Genomic DNA, 22,350 nt, shown 5'->3' with positions numbered 1-22,350 from the left:
GGATTTGTATGGTGCACCAGAACATCTTAGAGAATTCTGGGTTGGCTGGTTTGACTCAGGGTAACAATGAGCCTTTTGAGTATCACCCTGGTAACTGCCTTGCAACCAGATTGTGTTACCCTAGCAACCGAGTAGCAAGACACATCTCTATGCACCAGAACATCGTAGAAACTTCTGAGTTGGCTCGTTTGGTAGCAATGAGCCTTTTGTGTATCACCCTGGTCTGCCTAGCAACCCGATGGTGTTACCCTAGCAATGGAGTAGCAAAACACATACCTCTGCACAAGAACGTCGTAGGGACTTCTGGGTTGGCTCGTTTGACTCAGGGTAGCAACGAGCCTTTTGAGTATCACCCTGGTAACTGCCTAGCAACCAGATGGTGTAACCCTAGCAACTTAGTAGAAAAACACATATCTCTGCACACAACATCATAGAGACATCCAAATTGGCTCGTTTGACTCATGGTATCAAAGAGCCTTTTCAGTATTACCCTGGTAACTGCCTAGCAACCAGATGGTATAACCCTAGCAGCCGAGTATCAAAATACATACATGTATATGTGCACCAGAACATCGTAGAGACTTCCAGGTTGGCTCGTTTGACTCGGGTAGCAATGAGCCTTTTGAGAATCAACTTGGTAAATGTATAGCAACCAGATGTGGTTACCCTAGCAACCAAGTAACAAATCACTTATCTCTGACCCAAAATATTGTAGAGAATTCTGGGTTGGCTCATTTGAATCAGGGTAGCAAGGAGCCTTTTGATTATCACCTTGGTAACTGCCTAGCAACCAGATGGGGTTACCCTAGCAACTAAGTAGTAAAAACATATCTCTGCACCAGGACATCGTAGAGATTTCCGGGTTGGGCCATTTGACTCAGGCTAGCAAGGAGCCTTGTCAGCATCACCCTGGTAACTGCCTAGCAACCAAATGCAAAAGCCTAGCCTAGAAAGCAACATGCTAAAACATGCTAGCAATGTCTAGTTATGTGCTAAAACCAGCCATCAACATGCTAAAACATGTTGATAACAATGCCTAACTAAGCATAATTTCTATCAATATACATTCAGACTAGGCTTTTTCAAGCCAACCTAGTTTGTCTTGACAAACTTTACTTCTCTTGTTTTCTTATGCAACAATAATAGATAGGTCTGATGACAGCCAGAAAGCCATTTGCCCATGAACAACAGGGGCGCTATTGAGACAAAAGCGGCAACGTGTTGTGACGTCATCGTTACGCAGGCAGAAGGAAGTCAGTGAGAAATGGCGACGCTGCTGCAGCCGGAGAAAGTGCTTTATCTCGTCCGAGGCGAGAAAAGGATTCGAGTTCCACTCTCTCAGCTGTATTTTTGCAGATATTGCAGTGAACTTCGATCATTGGAGTGCGTGTCACATGAAGTAAGTACCGTGGGTTACAATATTTATTTGAAAACAATAGATGTTTGCCGTGTTAATAACGGGCTAACTAGCTGTTGACATCAGTTGATCCGCCTTTCAGTCGATGTGGAACGAATCCTCGGCCTGTGATTGGCTAGTTTATACATCTGTCACAAATGTCACTGCATTGGCGTTTTCCAACTGGATATCTAACCAGTCAGTTTACTTCTGCACCTCCCACTTCTTGTGGAACTGGACAGATATCCTGCAAATGCTAAAAGCTAATAAGAAAAATATGAATGAAATTCGTTGAATGGCAACCACCATACAACTTATACTTTTAGTTTAAATACAAAAACACTCAAAATGAAGGAAGTAATGTTGTAATCAGTTATTCTTGTTATTTTGATGGCGTAAACACTACCACACCCTACAAAGACCATGGTTGTTAAAGAATTATAAACCATATTATGTTTTAGATAAGCTATGTCTGAATTTCTCATCTGTCATCACCATTTAGTTCATATTTGCTGTTCGTTTGTATCAGTTTGTTGTCTAGAAGTTTGTTCTATGAATATGTTTTGGTTTGTACCCGTTATATAGGTCGATTCACATTTTTGCCCCAGTTGTCTGGAGAATATGCCATCAGCTGAGGCCAAGCTCAAGAAAAACAGGTAAAGCCACATCAGTGCATTTGGTACATGAAGGCCTACAGCCATGGCCAAAAGTATTGGCAGTGATATAAATTTTGTGTTTTGCCAAGTTTGCTGCATCAGTATTTGTAGATTCTTTTTTCGCTTGTTTCTATGGTATACTGGAAAACAATGATAAGCATTTCATAAATTTTAAAGGCTTTTATTGGCAAAAACACTCAATATGCAAAGAGTAAATAGTTACTGTGTTGGCCCCTTGTTCTTCATAACCTGGTATGCTGGATATCAGCTTCTGGGCCAAATCCTGACTGATGGTGATCCATTCTAGCCTTATAAGTGCTCGGAGTTGATCTCAATTTGTCAGCTTCTGCTTGTCCACTCGCCTTTTGAGGATTGACCACGGGTTCTCTATGGGATTAAGATCTGGGGAGCTGCCTGGCCAAGGATCCAAAATTTCAATGTAATGATCATCGAGCCACTTCATTATCACTCTTGCCTTGTGACATTGTGCTCCATCATGCTGGAAAATGCACAGATCATCACCAAATTGCTCCTGGATCATTGGGAGAAGTTGCTCTTGCAGGACATTTCGATACCATTCTTTATTCATGGCAGTGTTTTTGGGCAGAATTGTGAGAGTCCACTCCCTTGGATGAAAAATAACCCCACACATGGGTGATCTCAGGATGCTTAACTTTTCACACAATACAGGACTCATGGTAGCGTTCATCTTTTCTTCTCCAGACTATCTGGAGTATCCAGATGTCACAAACAGTCGGAAGGGGGCTACATCAGAGAAAATAACTTTGCACCAGTCTTCTGCTGTCCAATCCTTGTACTTCCTGCAGAATTTCAGTCTGTCCTTGAGGTTTTTTTTGGAGAGAAGTGGCTTCTTTGCTGCCCTTCTTGACACCAGGCAATTGTCCATAAGTCTTCGCCTCACTGTGCATGCAGATGCACTCACGCCAACCTGCTGCCAATATTGTGCCAGCTCTGCACTGGTGGTGGCACGATTCCGTTGCTGAATCCGCAAGAGGAGACGGTCCTGGTGCTTGCTGGACACTCTGGAACGTCCTGAAGCCTTCTTCACTGCAGTTGAACCTCTCTCCTTGAAGTTCTTGATGATCCGGTAAATAGTTCATCAATGGAGGCCATTTTGATGCAAAGTGATGATGACTGCACATCTTTCTTCAGAAGTAACGGTTGCTAACAATAACACAATGATAAGAAGCAATTATTCCCTCCTTTTATAGCAAACAGTCTGCTCTTATAATCCAATCAGAATGATTCACCTGACTAGTACTCCTTCACACTTTCCCGGGTGCTGCTGACATGATTAGTGAAATTATGTTAGCTGGTAATTTTGTGCCAGGGCCAAAAAAACTGTGAAATTTTGTTTTTTGTGATAAAGTTAAGTTTTTGGCCAATGAAGCTTTTTACAATTATTTAAAATGCATCTGATCACTCTACACAATAATCTAGAAACAATGTGAATCAACACCACAACAACTGAAGCAGAAATCTTTGCGAAACATAAAATTGATGTCACTGCCAATACATTTGGACATGGCTGTATGTATGAATAATGGTAAGGATCTTGACAATAACCCACTATGAAAACATAATTTGTCCTTTTTTGGTAACAGTGGTAACATTCTAGACACCACCATGTGGGAATGTTCTTTATTTTCTATAATCACAGCTTGAGAAAATAAATTACTGGTTGTAAGGTTAGTTAACCTGAAGTTTTTGGGTGTAGATGTGGCACAGTGCTGCAGTGGATGGAATGAGTCATTGTAAATAATAATGTATAATCTTAAAGATCAAATTTACAACTCTTCACAGAGGATTTTATACTCCTATCTACCAGATAATATGACAAGTATGCATAAATAATTCCTTGTCAATGATGGTCTTTTAAAGTCTTAAATTTGATTGCAATCGGATGTATTCATTTCAGGTGCGCCAACTGTTTTGACTGCCCATGCTGTATGCACACCCTCTCCACACGAGCCACCAACATCCCAGCACCACTGCCTGATGACCCAACCAAGACAACAATGAAGAAGGCCTATTACTTAGCCTGTGGATTTTGTCGCTGGACTTCAAGAGATGTAGGCATGGCCGACAAATCTGTTGGTGAGTCCCTGCTGTCCCTGATTGGGACATATTTAGCAGTGGCAGTAAACCCTGAGTTTTGTACTGTAATAAGTCTATATTTAAGCATAGTATTTGAACATATTGTAAATGAGTTGTCTGGGGACTCATAGGCTTGCATTGTGGTCTTGAAATATGCCTAGCATTAGATTGCATGTAAGTTAAAGTAAAACTGTTTGTCATCTTTGTACTTTAGCCAGTGGAGGATGGCAGGAACCGGAAAATCCTCATACTCAAAGGGTATGTGGACAATCAAACCACCTTTTAAAAAGACTTAATTTTCCAGGGTATTTTTTCAAGTAGATGTCCAGTCAATCATGATGTATGTTCTCTTTTCAGATCAACAAGTTGATTGAGTATTATCAGCAACTGGCCCAAAGAGAGAAGCTAGAGAGAGACAGGAAGAAGCTTGCTAGAAGACGCCCGTTCATGCCTCAGGCATTCTCGGTACATACTCAGTCCACTATGTCTAGAAACACCCTCCCAAACTAACGTTTGCTTTCCAGTTTGAAAGTGGAAGTGATGTGGTTTGTCTTGTCTTACAGGGACAGTTCACCCAAAAATAAAATTCTCACCCTCATGCCATATCAGGTGTGTATGACATTCTATCTTTTGCAGAACACAAATTAAGATTTTTAGAAGAATATTTCAGCTCTGCTGGTCCATACAATACAAGTTAATGGTGACCAGACCTTTTAAGCTCCAAAAATCACATAATGGCAGCATAAAAGTAATCCAAATGACTCCAGTGGTTTATTCCATGTCTTCAGAAATTATATGATTGTTACAGATCAATATTTAAGTCAGAATGTGTAAGTGAAAGTGGAGATTTACAGTAATAAAAGAAAAGAGTTCAATATTGACCTGTTTATCACCCACACTTATCATATTGCTTCAGAAGACATGGAACATGGACACTAGAGTCTTATGGATTACTTTTATGGACCTACAGAGCTAAAATATTCTTCTAAAAATCTTTGTGTTCACCAGAAGAAAGTCATACACGTCTGGGATGGCTTAAGGTTGAAGAAATTATGACATTTTTCCTTTTTGGGTGAACTATCCTTTTAAAAATGCAACCTTGCAGAGTCCGGTTGAAATTATGTTTAAATAAGTTTAAGCATAAGTACTTCTTTTTGTGCATATTTTGCATAATACTATACAATTAAAATAAGTTGATGTGTTTTTCTTAAACATTTCCTTGAATCTTTCTTGAAGCTGGCTTTGATCTCTTTAAAGACTTAATTTATTAATTTAACAGGGTTTGAAATGTGACTTTGTAACATTAATATTTGTAATGCTTTTTTTGCTGTTGTGTTTGAATACACAATTGATTCAAATGGTTCATTTCTAACCCTGAAATAAATGATTGAGCACTATTTGCACTTTTGAAGCTGCATGTCAGAACTAAAGCAATCCTTGTTTCCTTATGATCTGCCACTTTAATGTTTGCTTGAATGCATTTGATTCATTTGATTGTTTCTCTCTCCTTTTTCTTTGCCTGTGCACGCTAACATTTTTGGTTATATACCCCTCTCCAGCAACACACTATTCACGTGGTGGTGAGTGGTATTTTTTCCCTGCAATTCTTGCACTAACACTGCTTTCTTTGGCCTTAAAAGATGCCAACCCAATCCTTCCAGCAGTCTAGCACGTTGTATCTGTCACATGAACATCACTATTGCTTCTTGGAACTCTCTGGACAGTTGAATCCTTTATATTTGGAGGGGGATATTTTAAATATAACACGACACAAGTTGTGAAGACTCCTGATTAGGCTGGTATTTATGTATGCTGTTTATTTGAAGATGCTTGTGGTTTATTTGTAAACTCGGCAAAAAAAGAAACATTCTCTCACTTTTAACTGCTTTTATTTTCAGCAAAATTAACATATTAATTTTTAATATTTGTATGAACATAAAAGATTCAACATTTAAGACATAAACTGAACAACTTTCACAGACATGTGACAAACAGAAATGGAATAATGTGTCCCTGAACAAAGGGGGGTCAAAATAAAAGTAACAGTCAGTGTCTGGTGTGGCCACCAGTTGCATTAAGTACTGCAGTGCATCTCCTTCTCATGGACTGCACCAGATTTGCCAGTTCTTGCTGTGAGATGTTACTCCACTCTTCCACCAAGGCACTTGCAAGTTCCTGGACAATTCTGTCCAAGCTAGAATGGCCCTAGCCCTCAATAGGATTGAGATCCGGGTTCTTCACTGGCCATGGCAGAACACTGACATTCCTGTCTTGCAGGAAATCATGCACAGAACAAGCAGTATGGCTGGTTGCATTGTCATGCGCCTGCAGGATGGGTACCACATTATGGAGGAGGATGTCTTCCCTGTAATGCACAGCATTGAGATTGCCTGCAATGACAAAAAGCTCAGTCCGATGATGCTGTGACACACCGCCCCAGACCATGATGGACCCTCCACTTCCAAATCGATCCCGCTCCAGAGTACAGGCCTCTGTGTAACGCTCATTCCTTCGACGATAAACACGAGTCCGACCATCACCCTTGGTGAGACAAAACCACGACTCGTCAGTGAAGAGCACATTTTGCCAGTCCTGTCTGGTGCAGTGAAGGTGGGTTTGTGCCCATAGGTGACGATATTGCCATTTTATGTTTGGTAAGGACCTGCCTTACGACAGGCCTTCAAGCCCTCAGTCCAGCCTCTCTCAGCCTATTGCAGACAGTCTGAGCACTGATGGAGGGATTGTGCATTCCTGGTGTAACTCAACCAGTTTTTGTTGCCATCCTGTGCCTGTCCCGCAGGTGTGATATTTGGATGTATTGATCCTGTGCAGGTGTTGTTACACATGGTCTGCCACTGCAGACAGCTGTACAATCAAAGTCCTCATGCCTTCATGCAGCATGCCTAAGGCACATTCACGCAGATGAGCAGGGACCCTGAGCATCTTTCTTTTGGTGTTTTTCAGAGTCAGTAGAAAGTTCTCTTTAGTGTTCTAAGTTTTTATAACTGTGACCTTAATTGCCAACCATCTGTAAGCTGTTAGTGTCTTTACGACCGTTACACAGATGCATGCTCATTAATTGTTAATGGTTCAATGAACAAGCATGGAAAACATTGTTTAAACCTTTACAATAAAGATCTGTAAAGTTATTTGGATTTTTACAAAATTATCTTTAAAATACAGTGTCCTGAAAAAGGGACGTTTCTTTTTTTTGCTGAGTTTAGTTTGATTCCTAGACCAATTTGAATGTAAATTTGTTCCAAGAATCTTATTAAATTTTCACCAAAATTATTCAACCAGGTTCGTTGAAAGTAAGCATTTCATAAGCTTTTGTTTAAGATCTGTTGACAGTTGCTAAATGTACAATCATGGTTAACACACTGAAACTGGGGTAAATCTAAGGATAAGTGAAACTTTAAAGTAATTGGTACCTGTAGCTTAGACCTAGAAAACAGGCTCTGATTAGTGTGGACTGATGTGGTTTATATTTTTTGTCTACAAGGAGAAGTATGGCCTTGGAACCAGGTTACAGAGGCAGAGATCTGGAGCCCCAATCAGTGCCCTATATGGCCTTTCGTAAGTATTTTTTCTATTCCGAAAAATTCACTCAGACTTGCCGGCAAACCCAAAGTATTAAACTCATGCTGCACCATTTGTGCAACTTGTTGTGGAGAGGTGTGCTATTACTTTTCTGAGTAATCAGATTTATGATTTTCATCTGGTGGGAAATAAAGTGGACAAAAAAATCCCATAGATTAATTGAAGGAGGGTCCCGAGCCATATTTATCTAACCAGTAAATATTACATATTTAAGCTTACAAGTAAATTTTTTGTAACGCCCTGGTGGTGTAGTTGAGATTTTGCACTGGTTAGCACCACTCACATTTTTTTTAGAAAGAAAAGAAATCTACTTTTGTCATATAATCCTCATGATTATAACAGTGTCTGTTATATGCGTTATACAAAACAAAAAATTACTCATACATAAGTACCATATCTATATCTCTCAGCATCATGCCATCCCAGATGTGTATGACTTTCTATCTTTTGAACACAAATTAAGATTTTTAGAAGAATATTTCAGCTCCGTAGGTTCATACAATACAATTGAATGGTGACCAGAACTTTTAAGGTCCAAAAAGCATATAAAGGCAGCATAAAAGTAATCCATACAACTCCACTTGTTAAATCTATGTATTCTGAAGTGATATGATTGTTGTGGGTGAGAAACAGTTCAATATGTGTCTCTTTTTTGTGTTTTCTTTTTTTTTAAATAATGATGTAAACTGGTGTCTTGCGCTCTCTCCCCCATGTGCTCTCTCCCTGTGGTGGATTAGGGGCAATAAGCTGTCATCGAGTGTACATCTGATGTACACTCAGAATCAGAGAGCATTGTGGGTAAGAAGGAGTGAATGAATGTAGGGAATGAGTAGTTCACACAGAATTCAGATGCTACTACAATATGGCCGACACCTGAAATAGTGCACTATATAGTGGATGGGGGCAATTGCGGACACCGCAATGGATTTAATGACTGGAGTCATATAGATTAATTTTATGCTGCATTTATGTCCTTTTTGGACTTTCAAAGTTCTGGCCAACACTCATTGCATTGTATGGACATACAGAGCTGAAATATTCTTCTACAAATCTTCATTTGTGTTCAGCAAAAGAAAGTCATACACATCTGGGTTGTTATGAGGGTGAGTAAATGATGAGAGTATTTTCATTTTTGGGTGAACTGTGCCTTTAAGCATGACATTAAAGTCTTTGTGGAAGTTGTCTAATATGATGCTGTTGTTTTTAGACTGAAAGAGGGAGAGGACCAGAAGGAGATCACTATAGAGCCAGCACAGGCTTTGGATGAGGTAGAGCCCCTGCCTGAGGACTATTACACTCGCCCTGTGAACCTGCCTGAAGGTTGGTTATATCCCTGCTTCACCCAAAATACTGCTTCATTACTTTCTTTAATCTAAAGTCAATTCTAGTGAAGATAAAGCAGGGACAGTTTCCATGGCGTGGGTTTAGCAGTCATATATAAGTGGACAAGCTTTATTGACCTCACCAGTTCAGGGATCAAATAATCAAACCATATCTGTCCTTCTAAAGGCAAAAGTATACTTTGGTTTACCACTTGCAGCTCAGGTTTTAAGCCTTGTGTACCGGTTTGTGCACATTACCTGCACATGAGGTTTGGGTTGTGATTGTGCTAAAGAGTAGCGCAAAGCAGGCAAAGTGTGTATGCAGGGAATGTGTGTGTATGTGCTTGCGCTCAAAAAGTTTACTTTGAAATGCTAGAATGCTCGACTGTGTGCAAGACACAACGGAATGCAGAAAAACAAAGCATAACTTAGCCATAAGGCAAAAGGTGTAATCATAAAATATATTTAATGCCCTTGTTATATGATGTATGTTCTGCTGCGTGGAAGTTGCATCACTTTGTTTATGACATCTTTTGATGCAGTGACAACTCTTTGCCAGAGACTGCTACAGCCAGATTTTCAGCCTGCAGGAGAATCGCAGTTGCACCCCAGACACAAGCACCTGCTGATGAAACGCTCTCTGCGCTGTAGAGTCTGTACACATTAAAGCTTTCCTCTAGCTCTCCAAATAATGCCTTAACAAAGCTGCTGTTTTTTTATAAGCAAGTTTGATTTGAAAAGTTGATATATTCATGTTTGATTGAGATTGTGCTGTTAATTGCCATAACCTTTATTTTCAGAAATGTGAGCACAATCTGAGTAAACCAGAGTTTAATCCAACCTCCATTAAGTTCAAAATCCAGCTTGTGGCAGTGTAAGTCATGCATCTTGTGTATACTTAATTCCCTTGTTTGTTGTTCTGTGAGTTTTTCTTTGCTGAAATTTTTTTTCTTCACCTTTTACAGGAGCTACATTCCTGAAGTGAGAATTATGTCCATTCCAAACCTGCGGCATATGAAGGCAAGTTCTCCTCATGCTGAAACACTTCAATAAGTTTTCTGATCTTATTTATGAATCCTAAGTCACTAGGAATGCACAGATACAAAATGTGCCTGCCGATAATGATATACACTTCTTAGAACAGCATCTGCTGATACCGATAGTTTGGTGGTGCTGCGTTTTGCGTTTCTTCATTTTCCACCCAGTCTATGACATCTTTCTGAAAAGCTTGATTTTTGCCTCAGCTCCTCCTCTAAACTTAAATGGAAACACCCTCTGTTATGATTGGCAAACAGTACCTCAATTTCAGCCATTTTGGAAACTCAATCGGAAGAGAAAAAACATGCACCAAAACATTAGAAATGTAAATTTCATGGTTTAAACTCAGCACACATCCAACACATTCCATCCGAATATATTACACTATTCATCTAAAGCACAACTGTTAACACGTTTCAGAAAGTTTGTGTTGACACACCCGATGTTGACAGACTCAAGACGCTGTGTCACATCAACAGACGGTGCCTGGTGTAGACAGCGTGTCAGCATCATAAACAATCATGACATTTGAATGGAACTGTTTACTTTCGTTTTTTATCGAGTCCAATAGTGTTTTTAACATATCCTCCAGTGACAATTCCTTGGCAAAGACTCATTTTATGACTGCTTCACAAGACGCACACATCCAGTTTATCATCCTTCACTGAGGTGCACATCACCAGAAACAAATCAAAATGGTCAAATATGTCCATGTAGTGCATGTGTACAAACACCAACAATTCAAAATAGCGCTGATAGGCGAAACCGTTTGAGTTGCAGTTAAAGCAATAAAACAACAAGACCCACAGCAGCTGATGAACCGCATCTTCTCTTCAGAGTTGAAATTACACAGCGTCTTTTAAAAGCGTACCAGAGAGATGACAACAGCCAAAGATGTCGGTGTAGTACATGTTTGTATACAAAAATAATTCAGAATAGTCCAGATGGGTCTCCTTTCACTTTTGTCCTTCTCTCCGTTTCTGTTTATGAGCCAAGTGTGCACCAGTGGGCGGGGCCAGGGGTGAGATGATTTTAAAATAGCTGTTGATGTGGTTGATGTTGAGGCTGTCTTGAATTAACGAGTACCCCAAGTGACCGAGTTGTCATGGAAGTAGAGAACTGGGTGTTTTGGCAGCTTGGTTTCAATAAATGCTTTTATTGCATTGGGGATTAAGTTTTGAGTTCTAGAATTTACAGTATGTTTTTATAGTAGAATGACCTCTTATATGTCAAAATATTAATGAAAATTGTATTCCTCATGACATTTACCCCTTTAAGAAATTAAAATAATTGTATTCTATATAAAAGGGGTGGGGAACCTTTTTCCTATCGAGGGCCATTCAAGTATTTACAAAATTATTTGCAAGGCTATACAACCGTGTAAAATAGCTCAAGGATGGGCAAGGAGGAGGCGAGAACCGGCTTGTCAATATAAATGATAATTTAATGAAAACTTAAACCAAAACACATAAACAAACACACTCGACGGTCATGCCCATAATTCTCTCTCTCTCGAACCATCGTCACCGGCCGCCTTTATCCCTCGCGCGCCTCATCAGGCCGATTGGGGACCGGGCGCGCGATATTCTGATCGGCCGCGCCCCCCCCTCCGCTCCACACTCCTCCCGGCGTTATCTCAGGCCGGGGTGCCACCGGCATGACGTACACCCCCCCCATCCCTGGGGCGGGGTGTATCTTACGTCCCGCGTGGTCATCCCCGCCTTCCTCACCCTGAGAGGAGAGGAGGGAGAAAAAAAAAACAAACAACAAAATAGGCGAGGGAAAAGGCCAACACGGTGCGAAAGGGAGAGAGAGAGAGAGAGAGAAAACTCACTCACCGGTTCTCCGATGTACCGTCGCGTGGTCCTCGAACACTCCTCCACACTCAGGCGGACGACAGCCGCTCCAACCCCGGGCAAACCGGTGACACCTTCGACCCCCAGCGGGCAGAACGCGCCTCCGCTTTTCTGGCGGCAAATGGGGACACTCCTCCGCCCCTGGCAGCGGCTCTACCGCTCCGGGCGGTCGGAGAGATTATTCCCTCCTCCCCTCGCGGACGGCGGTCTCCCTCGAACCCTCCGTGTCTCGGGGGACGGCAGGGCACTCCTCCGCCCCCGGCAGCGGCTCCCTCGCTCCAGGCAGTCGGGTTATCCAGTCCCCATTTGCCCCGCGGACGACGGCCGTTCCCCGCATCCGGGCGGTCGGGCTACTCCGTCACCCGGAAGATGGCAGCAGCGCTCCCCAGGGTGGACGGCAGTGTCGAGGACTCTGCGACGGGCATCCCTCCTCCTTCCCGGCTTTCGGCACCAATGTAAAATAGCTCAAGGATGGGCAAGGAGGAGGCGAGAACCGGCTTGTCAATATAAATGATAATTTAATGAAAACTTAAACCAAAACACATAAACAAACACACACGACGGACATGCCCATAATTCTCTCTCTCTCGAACCATCGTCACCGGCCGCCTTTATCCCTCGCGCGCCTCATCAGGCCGATTGGGGACCGGGCGCGCGATATTCTGATCGGCCGCGCCCCCCCCTCCGCTCCACAAACCGCTTGCAACTTGATTGTTGGTTAATATGTAGAACACTTGTTTAATCGGTCCTGTCTCTTTAAAGCCCACTATACACTAGGATTTTACAGTCCTTTAAGATTGTTGCTTGACAGACTGTAAGATATGAACACATTGAGACTGCCATGGCACACTGTGCGACAATATGTCAGACTGTACGATACTCAATGTAGCTGACTGTGGTCCCAATTGCCCCGATCAGTGAACGTGAGCGTTTCGGAATAGAAGCGAAACAGCGAGATTTGCCCTTAGGAGCATTTTCTTTTTTTCTAAAAGTCAGGGCATCAGCATTGCTCCAGTACTACTCCATCACAAGCATAACATATAAAAAAAGAAAGATTCTAATAAAACATCCTAATCACAAATACAGAAAATTACAGATGTTGAGAATGAATATGAGTGTGGGAGGTAGCCTACAGTAATAATGAGCTACCACAAGCTAAGATTCATTGTGGAAATAAATAGACTTGTGGCCGGAAAAATGACAACGTTCTGCGCTCGCATAGGGAAAACAAAAAAGGTGGGTTATGGTACGTCTTTCTCCTCTTTAAATTAGTATCCTATAAACAACGCAAAATTAAAAAAATTAATGCAGCCTAGGCGAATGATATATCACGCTTGGAAATTCATTTTAAGTGCCGATTGCAGCATTCCATTTAGGTCTTCTCCTATTGACTGGAAGAAAAGTCAGTGCATCTCTTATTGTTACCATGTGTTTGGTGTCAAATTCAAGAACGATTAGCACTATTTGAAGTGAGACATAGAAGTCTAGTTACACTCTCAAATCCAAGCCATATAGCATTTGTATTGACATTAGCAAGTGATTTTAGGATTTTTTTTGATACAGGAGAGTCAGGTTTTGCTGACTCTTACCAACCCCGTGGAGAGCATCACCCATGTGTCTCTGTACACCTGTGAGAAGGAAGACCCAGATGACATTAACAGCACTGCCAAGGTAAAGGCCACAGCCTAGCTTCCCTCGTGACCTACTTAAGTTTTTATTCCCAAGATAATGAAAATATACAAAAACAGAAGACCTAAAATACACAACATGGACAGTGCTCTCCTGTAGTTTCCCTTCTGCTTTCTCCAATAGAAATATACGCTGCATATTTGTTCTGTAATAATGATCTTCGGTTATTGAATTAAAGATAAATGTCCGTAACTGACTTCAGCTAGACTCTACCCTGTAAAAACACTGAATTCAGTCTGCAGACAGACATTTTTTAAAGCGGGCCATTGCAGAGGAAATGATGCAGTTATTACGGTCTCACCACCACTGTGCTGCAGTAGTGTGTCAGTACCATGTACTGTGCCCTTCCACATTTCAGTTATGAAGTATCACTTTTTAATAGGTGCTGGTGCCCTCAAAGGAGCTGGTCCTGGCAGGGAAAGATGCCGCCGCGGAGTATGATGAGCTTGCAGAACCTCAAGACTTTCAAGATGACCCTGAGTAAGAGCAATCTTACAATCTAGTCATTTAGCTCATAATTATCCAGCAATAGATGACTTTGACTATTAACTCATGTGTCCTCTTGTATCTTCAGTGTGGTGGCCTTTAGGAAGTCCAACAAGATCGGCTTCTTCATAAAAGTGATTCCGCAGAAGGAAGAGGGCAATGTCACAGTGGCCTTCAAACTTCGCCATGATTTTCGGAACCTCACTGCTCCGATCAGACCCACTGAGGAGGGAGAAGCCACCAGCGAGACCATCTGGCTCACACACCATGTGGAGCTTAGCTTGGGCCCCCTGGCAACATGAGAAAATACATAAATGAGTGTGCACACATACTCAAACCCACACAAACATAAACATGCACTCAGACTAAATTAATAAAACATGTGGCACTAAACCCAGTCGCTCACTCTCTCTATTTTACTTTTGAATATGGTCACCATCCTTGTGTAGATATCGGGCACACACATATCTCTCACTCTCACATAACTCACCAGTTTACATACGACGCATACACTTGTGCCGGATGCTTCCAGCAGTAATATCTGTCTCTATTAAGCGCCGTTGTTGAAGTATTTAAGTGCATGTGGTCACAAGTGATATCACGTACTGTTGCATCTCACAATCTCAACTACATTTGGCTCTGAACAGAACTATACGTCTTTAGAGTGTTAATAAAGACCTTTAGATTCATGCTTCAACTAGCTATTGTGCTCATTTAATATTTAATATTTGCTGTAAAACAAGCTAAATGTTTTGCTTGTTTTAATGTGAGATGGTCAAAATGTGAGATGGTCATTGGTTGTAAAAGACACTAATTATGTGTAAAATTAGATGGTGGAGACCAGTTCATTCTGCTTTAATCATCTGTCTCTTGCTAATAGCTGGAAGTCCTGATCTAGAAGATGTCCGCCTAAAATGTGGTTGACTAATTCTGGCTAATAAAATGAGAAAAGTGACAGTCTGATGTATGTGTATTTATTTGTGTAATATCCACTGTATTGTGATGTATTACAGATAATGCTTCCAAAAATGAAAATTCTCTCATTACTCCCAGATGTAAATTACTTTCTTCTGCAGAACACAAGGTTTTTTTTAGAAGATCTCTGTTCTGTAGGTCCTTATGCAAGTAAATGATGGCCAGAACTTTTATGCTCCTAAAATGCACCATTAAAGTAATCCATAAGATGCCAGTGGTTAAATACATGCCTTCGAAAGTGATATAAGTGTGGGTAAGAAACGGGTCAATATTAAAGTCTTTTTTTACTATAAATCTCCACTTTCACATTCTGAAAGTGAAAATGAAAGTGGAGATTTATAGTAGAAAGGATTTAAATATTGATCTGTTTCTCACCCAAAGTGACTGCATCGCTTCTGAAGACGTATTAAACCATGAGTTTTATGGATTACTTTTATGCTGCCTCTATGTGCTTATTTGAGCTTCAAAGCTCTGTTCACAATTCATGAGGATGAACAGAACTACTAAGTGTCTGGAGAGTATAGAGTATTCTGCAATACTCTAACAGGGGTTTTTCAAAGATTTGAGGGGAGAGTGGGGTAGGCTGGGCCACTTTTTACTCAAGTTATCATATAGGCAAGGAGAATTTATTTTAATCTAATTACATTTAATGCTGTTAAATAATGCAATATCCTAGTCCAAAACATAATTATGTAGTATATTATTCACATATTCTTAAATGTATCCATAAAACAGACAGAAAAAGGTTTGATATTCAGAATATTTTAATTTAGTGTATATTTGTTTTACATTTACGTTTATCTTTTGTAAAACTGTAAAAAGATTGTTGATTTTTATAAAAATTCTAATAAAGTATGTCACCACAGACACTGCTTTCCCCACTTCCCCTTACTCTTTATGGATAATTAATTCTTATTTAGCATTCATTATAATTTATTAACTTATTTTCCCCCCAGCTTTTAATGTTCCTGTAATGACCTTGCGATGCTATAGGCCGTTTACAACTAGATGGCAGTATTGCACAGAATGAGCAAAGTTTTAGTTTCTAATGTTTGATGTGCAGTCAACAAACTAATTTAAAACTAACGTGTTAGATATATGATCTATACATTGTTTTACTTGGCAATAATACATTTGAGTAATTATTCATCAAATCAAAAGCTGTTGATTTAGAAAAACTAGAGGCAATAAAATGGCCTTATGCTTAGAGATTTGAGATCCATGCTAAGATGCATATAAGAACCACAGGCCCTAATGTGCTCTTACCTACTGAGGACAAGCAAAGCAGGAGTATATTGACATTAGTTAATGGAACAATTTTAAACTGTGAACCAATACTGTCTGGCAAAGCGTTTACTTCCCTGTATTCTACACATGACACAATATCCCACAGTGTGTTCAGCATGATGTCATGGTTCTAGCGTCCTAACTAATCAGGGCTGAGTGCACTGTAATACACACAAATGTATGCATTACAGCAGAATTATGATATTTTTCGAAGGTGACCATCCGTTCCTATTCTAATGGTTCTAACAGTCTAGCAATTGTGCTTAAGAGACTGGATACTAAAATACAGTCAGCCTCAACAGTAATTGGCAAACTCCCAGGTTTCTCTGCACTGTTGACATTGGCATGGTTAGTACACACAGTAGATGATGTGGATATGGAAATCTGGACTTTTTTTTGTGTTGTTGCTTATGTTTGGAACAGTAACCAGATGTGTGATCTATTAAGGAAAGGAAGCAGTAGCTTCCATCATGTATGATGCATAATTTATTCTTCATAATAGCCATGTCTGCATAGTACAACAGTGAGACCAGAGCATTCTTGTATCTGATTATTAGTGGTCCAAGCACCCCTCCCCCATTTTGAAAAACATGGCTGCCATCGACCAATCAGCATTCAGATGATTGTAATTTCTGAAAGATAATTTCTTTCACTAATGATTATTTTGGTTATTTCTTCACATGTGCTTCACAAGTTTGAAGTCGAAAAAAAAAATCCATTCAAGTGAAGTTAGAGAGCTGGAAGAAAACTAATTATAATGGAATCTGATATCTCATCTTTTATCAAGCAATAAAACCATCAAGAAATTCCTGGATCTTATTTCAAGCCAAAATCAAAAGGGAAAAAACAAAAAAACAAACAAACAAACATGAAATTACAATTTGTCTATACCTATTTTAGGACAATGAATATCATTCTCATTTGTGTACTGCAAAATCATCTTATTTTTATTATTGTAATGCAAAAAAGAAATAACGTTAATGTACTGTAAAAAAATTACTAATTCTCATTATTGTAATACATAAAATCTCTCAATACTGTATTACAACAATATAATTTTCAAATCTCAATGTCATTTGTGTAATGCTAAACCATCTCATCCTAATTACTATACTGCAATAATATCTCACACATTACTATACGGTAAAAAAGGACATTCTCATTTCTGTTTCTGCAAACATAAACCAAAATTGGCCAAAAATGAGCCAAACTTTATGACCACCTGCCTAATATGCTGTTGGTCCTCCTTGAACTCTTCATCATGTTTCCGAAACAATGTGTGCAGTGTGCAGGGCACATTATCCTTCTGAAAGAGACCACTGCCATCAGGGAATACCATTGCCATGAAGGGGTTTACCTGGTCTGCAACGATGTTTAGGAAGGTGGCACGTGTCAAATTGATGTCCACATGAATGGCCGGACCCAGGGATTACCAGCAGAACATTGCCCAAAGCATCACACTTCCTACACCAGCTTGTTGTCTTCCCACAGTGCATACTTGTGCCATCACTTCCCCAGGTAAACAGCACACACGTATACGGCTGTCCACGTGATGTAAAAGAAAATGGGACTCATCGGACCAGACGACCTTCTTCCACTGCTCCAAGGTCAAGTTCCGACGCTCGCGTGCCCATTTTCGAGTGCACAGGGGTCATCATGGGCGCTCTGACCAGTCTGCGGCTATGCAGGCCCATACGCAGCAGGGTGCAATGCACTGTGTGTTGTGACACATTTTCTCCCTTAACCATCATTACAATTTTCTGTGACTTGCACCAGAGTAGACCTTCTGTCGGTTTGGTCCAGACGGCATAGCCATCGTTGCCCTTGTGCATCGATGAGTCTTGGGCGCCCAACACCCTAGGTAGGCATCACCACTGCAGACAGGGAGCACCCCACAAGCCTTGCCATGTCAGATGCTCTGACATTAAGTACTGCAAAACATCTAATTCACATTACTGTAATACAAAAACATAATTCTCATTATTGTACTGCAAAACATTTCATTGTCATTACTGTACTATATACACAATCTATTTTTCATTACTGTTCTGTGTAAAAGTATATTTCTCATTACTGTAATGCTAAAATAATTATATATATTATTTAAATTGTAAAGTAAATTTGTAATGTATAATTGTAAGTATACATCATGGTACTATTTGTTGTACTGAATTGATGTTGATTTGTTTTTATAAAAAATTGATATGTCTGGACAGGATGATTTTATTTACTGTATTACAATTGAGGGATTTCCACATTACAGTAATACAAATGTTATACAGGGAAGGTGTAAGCATACTAAAAAACGACATATGTGACAAGGATGACACTATTTGATTACCATTTTCCAAAGATCTTTATCTCTAGTCACATTGTGACTGGGTTGTGTGGGTGGTTTGCTTCATTACTAGTAACAAGAACAAAATGACCTGTCAATGTATGGTTTCATTCATAGTGTCATATCCGGCATGTCTTCACAGTTACACACAGGGCATGACTATGAAATCTGCAGATATGCTTAACCGCTTCCCTCTGCACACCCTTACAACTGTAAACACACATTTACAACTATATACTATATTTACAACTTGATGTAGAACATCAAACAGTGAGAACAGGGGTTTCATCTTGTGTTGCCTCTTTTCAGCATACAATATATGCTACAGAGAAATGATACACATGTAAAGCTTTAAGCACTGTTTATCCAAAGTGCAGCCAAACCTCCAAAGTAGTAATAAAACTGCACAGTAGAAGTGAAAATTGCCATAGTAAAAATCTCCCCCTCAACCATGAGGGAGTTTTAGATTCAAGATGTTGTCAGAAACTAATAGCTTGTTTCTCCTCCCTCAATTCATATGTAATTGAACACGTTATAGTAGAGTTGGGGTACTGGAGTTTGGACTCTGCAGAGTTACGAGTTCAATTTTAACGGACGGACTTGTCACAGACTCGGATGCATTTTTACTCAGACTCGAGCCTTTGGGACTTTGGATTTTTTTCCTGACATGACATTTGTAATGCAATGGAAAAAAAAAAATACAAATAAATAAAAAAACTGAAATTAATAAACACATCTCTGTCCGCATGCAGCTTTATTTGCCCCTGATGTTGTAGACGAAGACAGAGTTGTTTCACTGTTTAAGAAAACACGCGCGCGCGCGCGCACACACGCACACGCACACGGACATTCATCAGTCAACAAATATGCTTGAATGTTACTACAGAGTTTACTGTATAACATCGACTACCGAGGTGGCTGGCACGACGAAAACAAAGATGGGTATGTATCCAATATCATAGAAACTAAACAAGGCAGTTTCACATGACACGGGACCTGACAACTGGTAAAATTGCATGTGGCATTTTATGCAGCCAAGATGGTGCTTGCATTGCGGTTTCATCACGGTTAAAAACTTAAAATCAAGAACTTCATTGAGTCAAGTCACTGTAATATGCATGTGTCTCACAATGTACTTAAAACAGCATATTGAAATAAAAATACATACAAATTGTATTAATATTGGATATTAAGGCTTTTTAGGCATAATGTATCTACATATGTAGGCTTCTGTAGTCTCCTTTTGTCAACTCTGTGCTGTCAGTTTGAAATGGATCATAATAGCTTGATGAATTAACTGTGTAACTTTTTAAATAGTCGGGGAAAAAACGTTATTGGGAAAGCAGAAAACAACACTAAACAGATAAACAGCATTTATTATTGATTGACTAGTTTCAAAGCATTGACAAGCTGCTTAAAATACATTCTTTTACAGCATTTGTCCATCATTCACAATATTCAGCCATGCACAATAAAAAATTTGGATATTTTGGGAAGCGAAATATTTTGTTTCTAATTTAATTATAGACAATAAAATAAATGTATTATTCGATGACATAATTTGTGTATGAAGCTAAACTTCATGTTACGAGATTAATTTAGCTGTTATAATGTTTTTATTTTAAATGTTTTTTTTATTTAATTTAATTTTAAATGTTTTATTGCAATTCAATTAAAAAATCCTGTCCATGACATCATGGCCCTAATTGTCACGGAGCGCTCAGCTACGCCTCCCTCTGGTTTCATCCGCTCCCTCTCTCCGGAGTTTTAGAACTGCACTTCCCATCTTTCCCTCTGGTCATTATCTATCTCCATCCCTGCCTGATTTATCTGATTATCCTCATCACCGTCACCTGTTCATCATTATCTCCCCTATATCTGGACTGTCCCTTTCATTGTTACTTTGCGAAGTGTTGTTTTGCTCAGCTGACATTACCAAGCGTTATTCCCTGATCCCTGTTCCCTGTTATTATCTGGACCTTAGATCTCTGCCCGGACTCTCGACTCTGTGAACCCTTGCTGCCTGCCCTGACCCTTGCCTGTGACCGATTACGAGTACTGGATTGTCCCTTCGTCAGAGCCTGTTTCTGTTTATGTCTGCTTCTCTCTGTTTGATCGTTTGTGTTAATAAAACTACTGCAAATGGATCCAAACGCCTCTGCACTACACTAATATTATCAGTAGGTTTTTCCAGTGTTTTTGGATGTAGCATTTACAGTCAAATCGTGAGACTTCTCAGCAAGCGCTAATATCTAATGTGTTCACTCATTTGCATGTATTGTGTGTTACCAAATCAGTCAGCAGATAGAGAACAAAGATTCAGAAAGAAATCTCAGTATAGACTATTATTGAAAGACAAATTAAAAATGAATTAGAAATAACAATTCAAAACATAATAATCTTGGTTGTAATGACTAACGCAGCTTTCATTTTCTTTAGTTTGAGTGGAGGGGAAAAGCAACAAATTATTAAAATGTCAACCGAACACAATAATAAGTGATTCGAAGGACAGTTTTGTCTTCATACACCTAAAAAATATGCTTTCATTCTGAAACCACTTTGAAGTCTGTTCAGCATGATACTAATCATAAAATATTTATATGAAAGGCAATAGAGGAATTTTTTGTTACATTTATATTGACAAATAGTTTTTCTTAGTTTAGTGAAGTTTAAAATAAGCTTAAAATATTGATGTTAAATTTACGGTAAAATTTTAATTCAGATTCATGAACAGATTCATTCACTCTGACTCGACTTGGACATGGCCTATTATGGACTCAGTCTTGAGTCAGGCCCCTTTTTGGACTCAGACTCGATTGATTAAAGACTCAGACTTGACTTAGGTGGACTCAAACCCAACACTACCTCATAGAGCGATTTGATAAATAATGTGTCAGAGATCCTCTCCTGCTCTTTGTGTCTATGTTTATGTGAAGGATAACCTAGAGAATGTTTATACTGCAGGCTGGTCCATTACGATCAAAGAGGCCCTGGTATAGCACTAATGGCTCCTCTGTGGAGGATTAGCCACCTCTGGTTGTTTCCCATTTCAGGAATTCTTTTTACTGTTAAACCTATATGTCATGTTATACTGCACGGTTTAGATCCCTTGCTGCCAATATAGGCTGCTGGAAGGCCTCATCTAATGGAACTGACACATAGTTGTGTAAAGACTTGGTTCCGGCTGCATCTTCCCGCTGGTGTCCTTTAGCGCTGACCTGTGAAAGTGCTTTGGGTGATTTCAAGTGCACATTTATGTCAAAACAGACTTCTTTCACTTTGTATTTTTCACCCAGATGAAATTAAGTTTGAAATGATTTGAAAATCTTCACTTGTACACCTTCAAGAGACGTGCAGTACATGGAAAAGAGTTTGAAGTCATGGCAAGAATTTGGATTCCAGCTTAATAGTCTGATGCTTGACCAATTTCATCAAATAGTGGTAAGATTAAATAAAACTGAAATTTCCCCACATTAAAAACCATGTACCTTATGTCCTTCCTATAATGGAAAATAATGACCACATTCACATAGTTCCTGCCTTGTAGTTTTCCAAGTCTGTGATGTCCTATTGTTGTTTTACCTCTAGT

General features: G+C 39.8%; 2 protein-coding genes across 3 annotated transcripts in view; both read left to right on the top strand.

Moving 5' to 3' along the window:
• The first annotated feature begins 1,248 nt into the window (after nt 1–1,248).
• LOC127660232 (dynactin subunit 4) lies at nt 1,249–15,361 on the top strand. 2 transcript variants are annotated; one of them, XM_052150360.1, is made up of 14 exons: nt 1,249–1,399; nt 1,982–2,052; nt 3,992–4,170; nt 4,385–4,428; nt 4,528–4,635; nt 5,730–5,750; nt 7,673–7,746; nt 8,978–9,090; nt 9,635–9,744; nt 9,893–9,966; nt 10,058–10,112; nt 13,550–13,657; nt 14,058–14,155; nt 14,250–15,361. In XM_052150360.1, exons 1-14 carry the CDS (start codon nt 1,265–1,267, stop codon nt 14,461–14,463), a joined length of 1,404 nt encoding a protein of 467 aa, XP_052006320.1. In that variant the 5' UTR covers nt 1,249–1,264; the 3' UTR covers nt 14,464–15,361. The 2 variants fall into 2 exon arrangements, with proteins under 2 accessions (XP_052006320.1, XP_052006321.1); XM_052150361.1 differs by lacking the exon at nt 5,730–5,750 and having other exon boundaries at nt 14,250–15,359.
• A 4,323-nt stretch (nt 15,362–19,684) lies between these two features.
• Nucleotides 19,685–22,350, top strand: part of LOC127659854 (synaptopodin) — a 92,703-nt gene continuing 90,037 nt past the window's right edge. The window contains exon 1 of the mRNA XM_052149812.1: nt 19,685–19,703. The gene's annotated coding sequence lies outside the window, so the exon portion shown is untranslated. The remainder of the gene's footprint in view (nt 19,704–22,350) is intronic.

This window comes from Xyrauchen texanus, chromosome 19 (assembly GCF_025860055.1).
Source record: "Xyrauchen texanus isolate HMW12.3.18 chromosome 19, RBS_HiC_50CHRs, whole genome shotgun sequence".
Lineage (NCBI taxonomy): Eukaryota > Metazoa > Chordata > Actinopteri > Cypriniformes > Catostomidae > Xyrauchen > Xyrauchen texanus.
Note: the sequence above shows the minus strand (reverse complement) of the source record. Positions and strands in the feature narration are given on the sequence as shown.

Bases quoted from the DNA above. Each gene is read 5' to 3' on its own strand.
- LOC127660232 (XM_052150360.1), top strand. From the start codon at position 1,265: ATGGCGACGCTGCTGCAGCCGGAGAAAGTGCTTTATCTCGTCCGAGGC. The intron at 10,113-13,549 runs GCAAGTTCTCCT...TTTTTGATACAG, and splicing joins CAAACCTGCGGCATATGAAG to GAGAGTCAGGTTTTGCTGAC. The intron at 14,156-14,249 runs GTAAGAGCAATC...TTGTATCTTCAG, and splicing joins GACTTTCAAGATGACCCTGA to TGTGGTGGCCTTTAGGAAGT.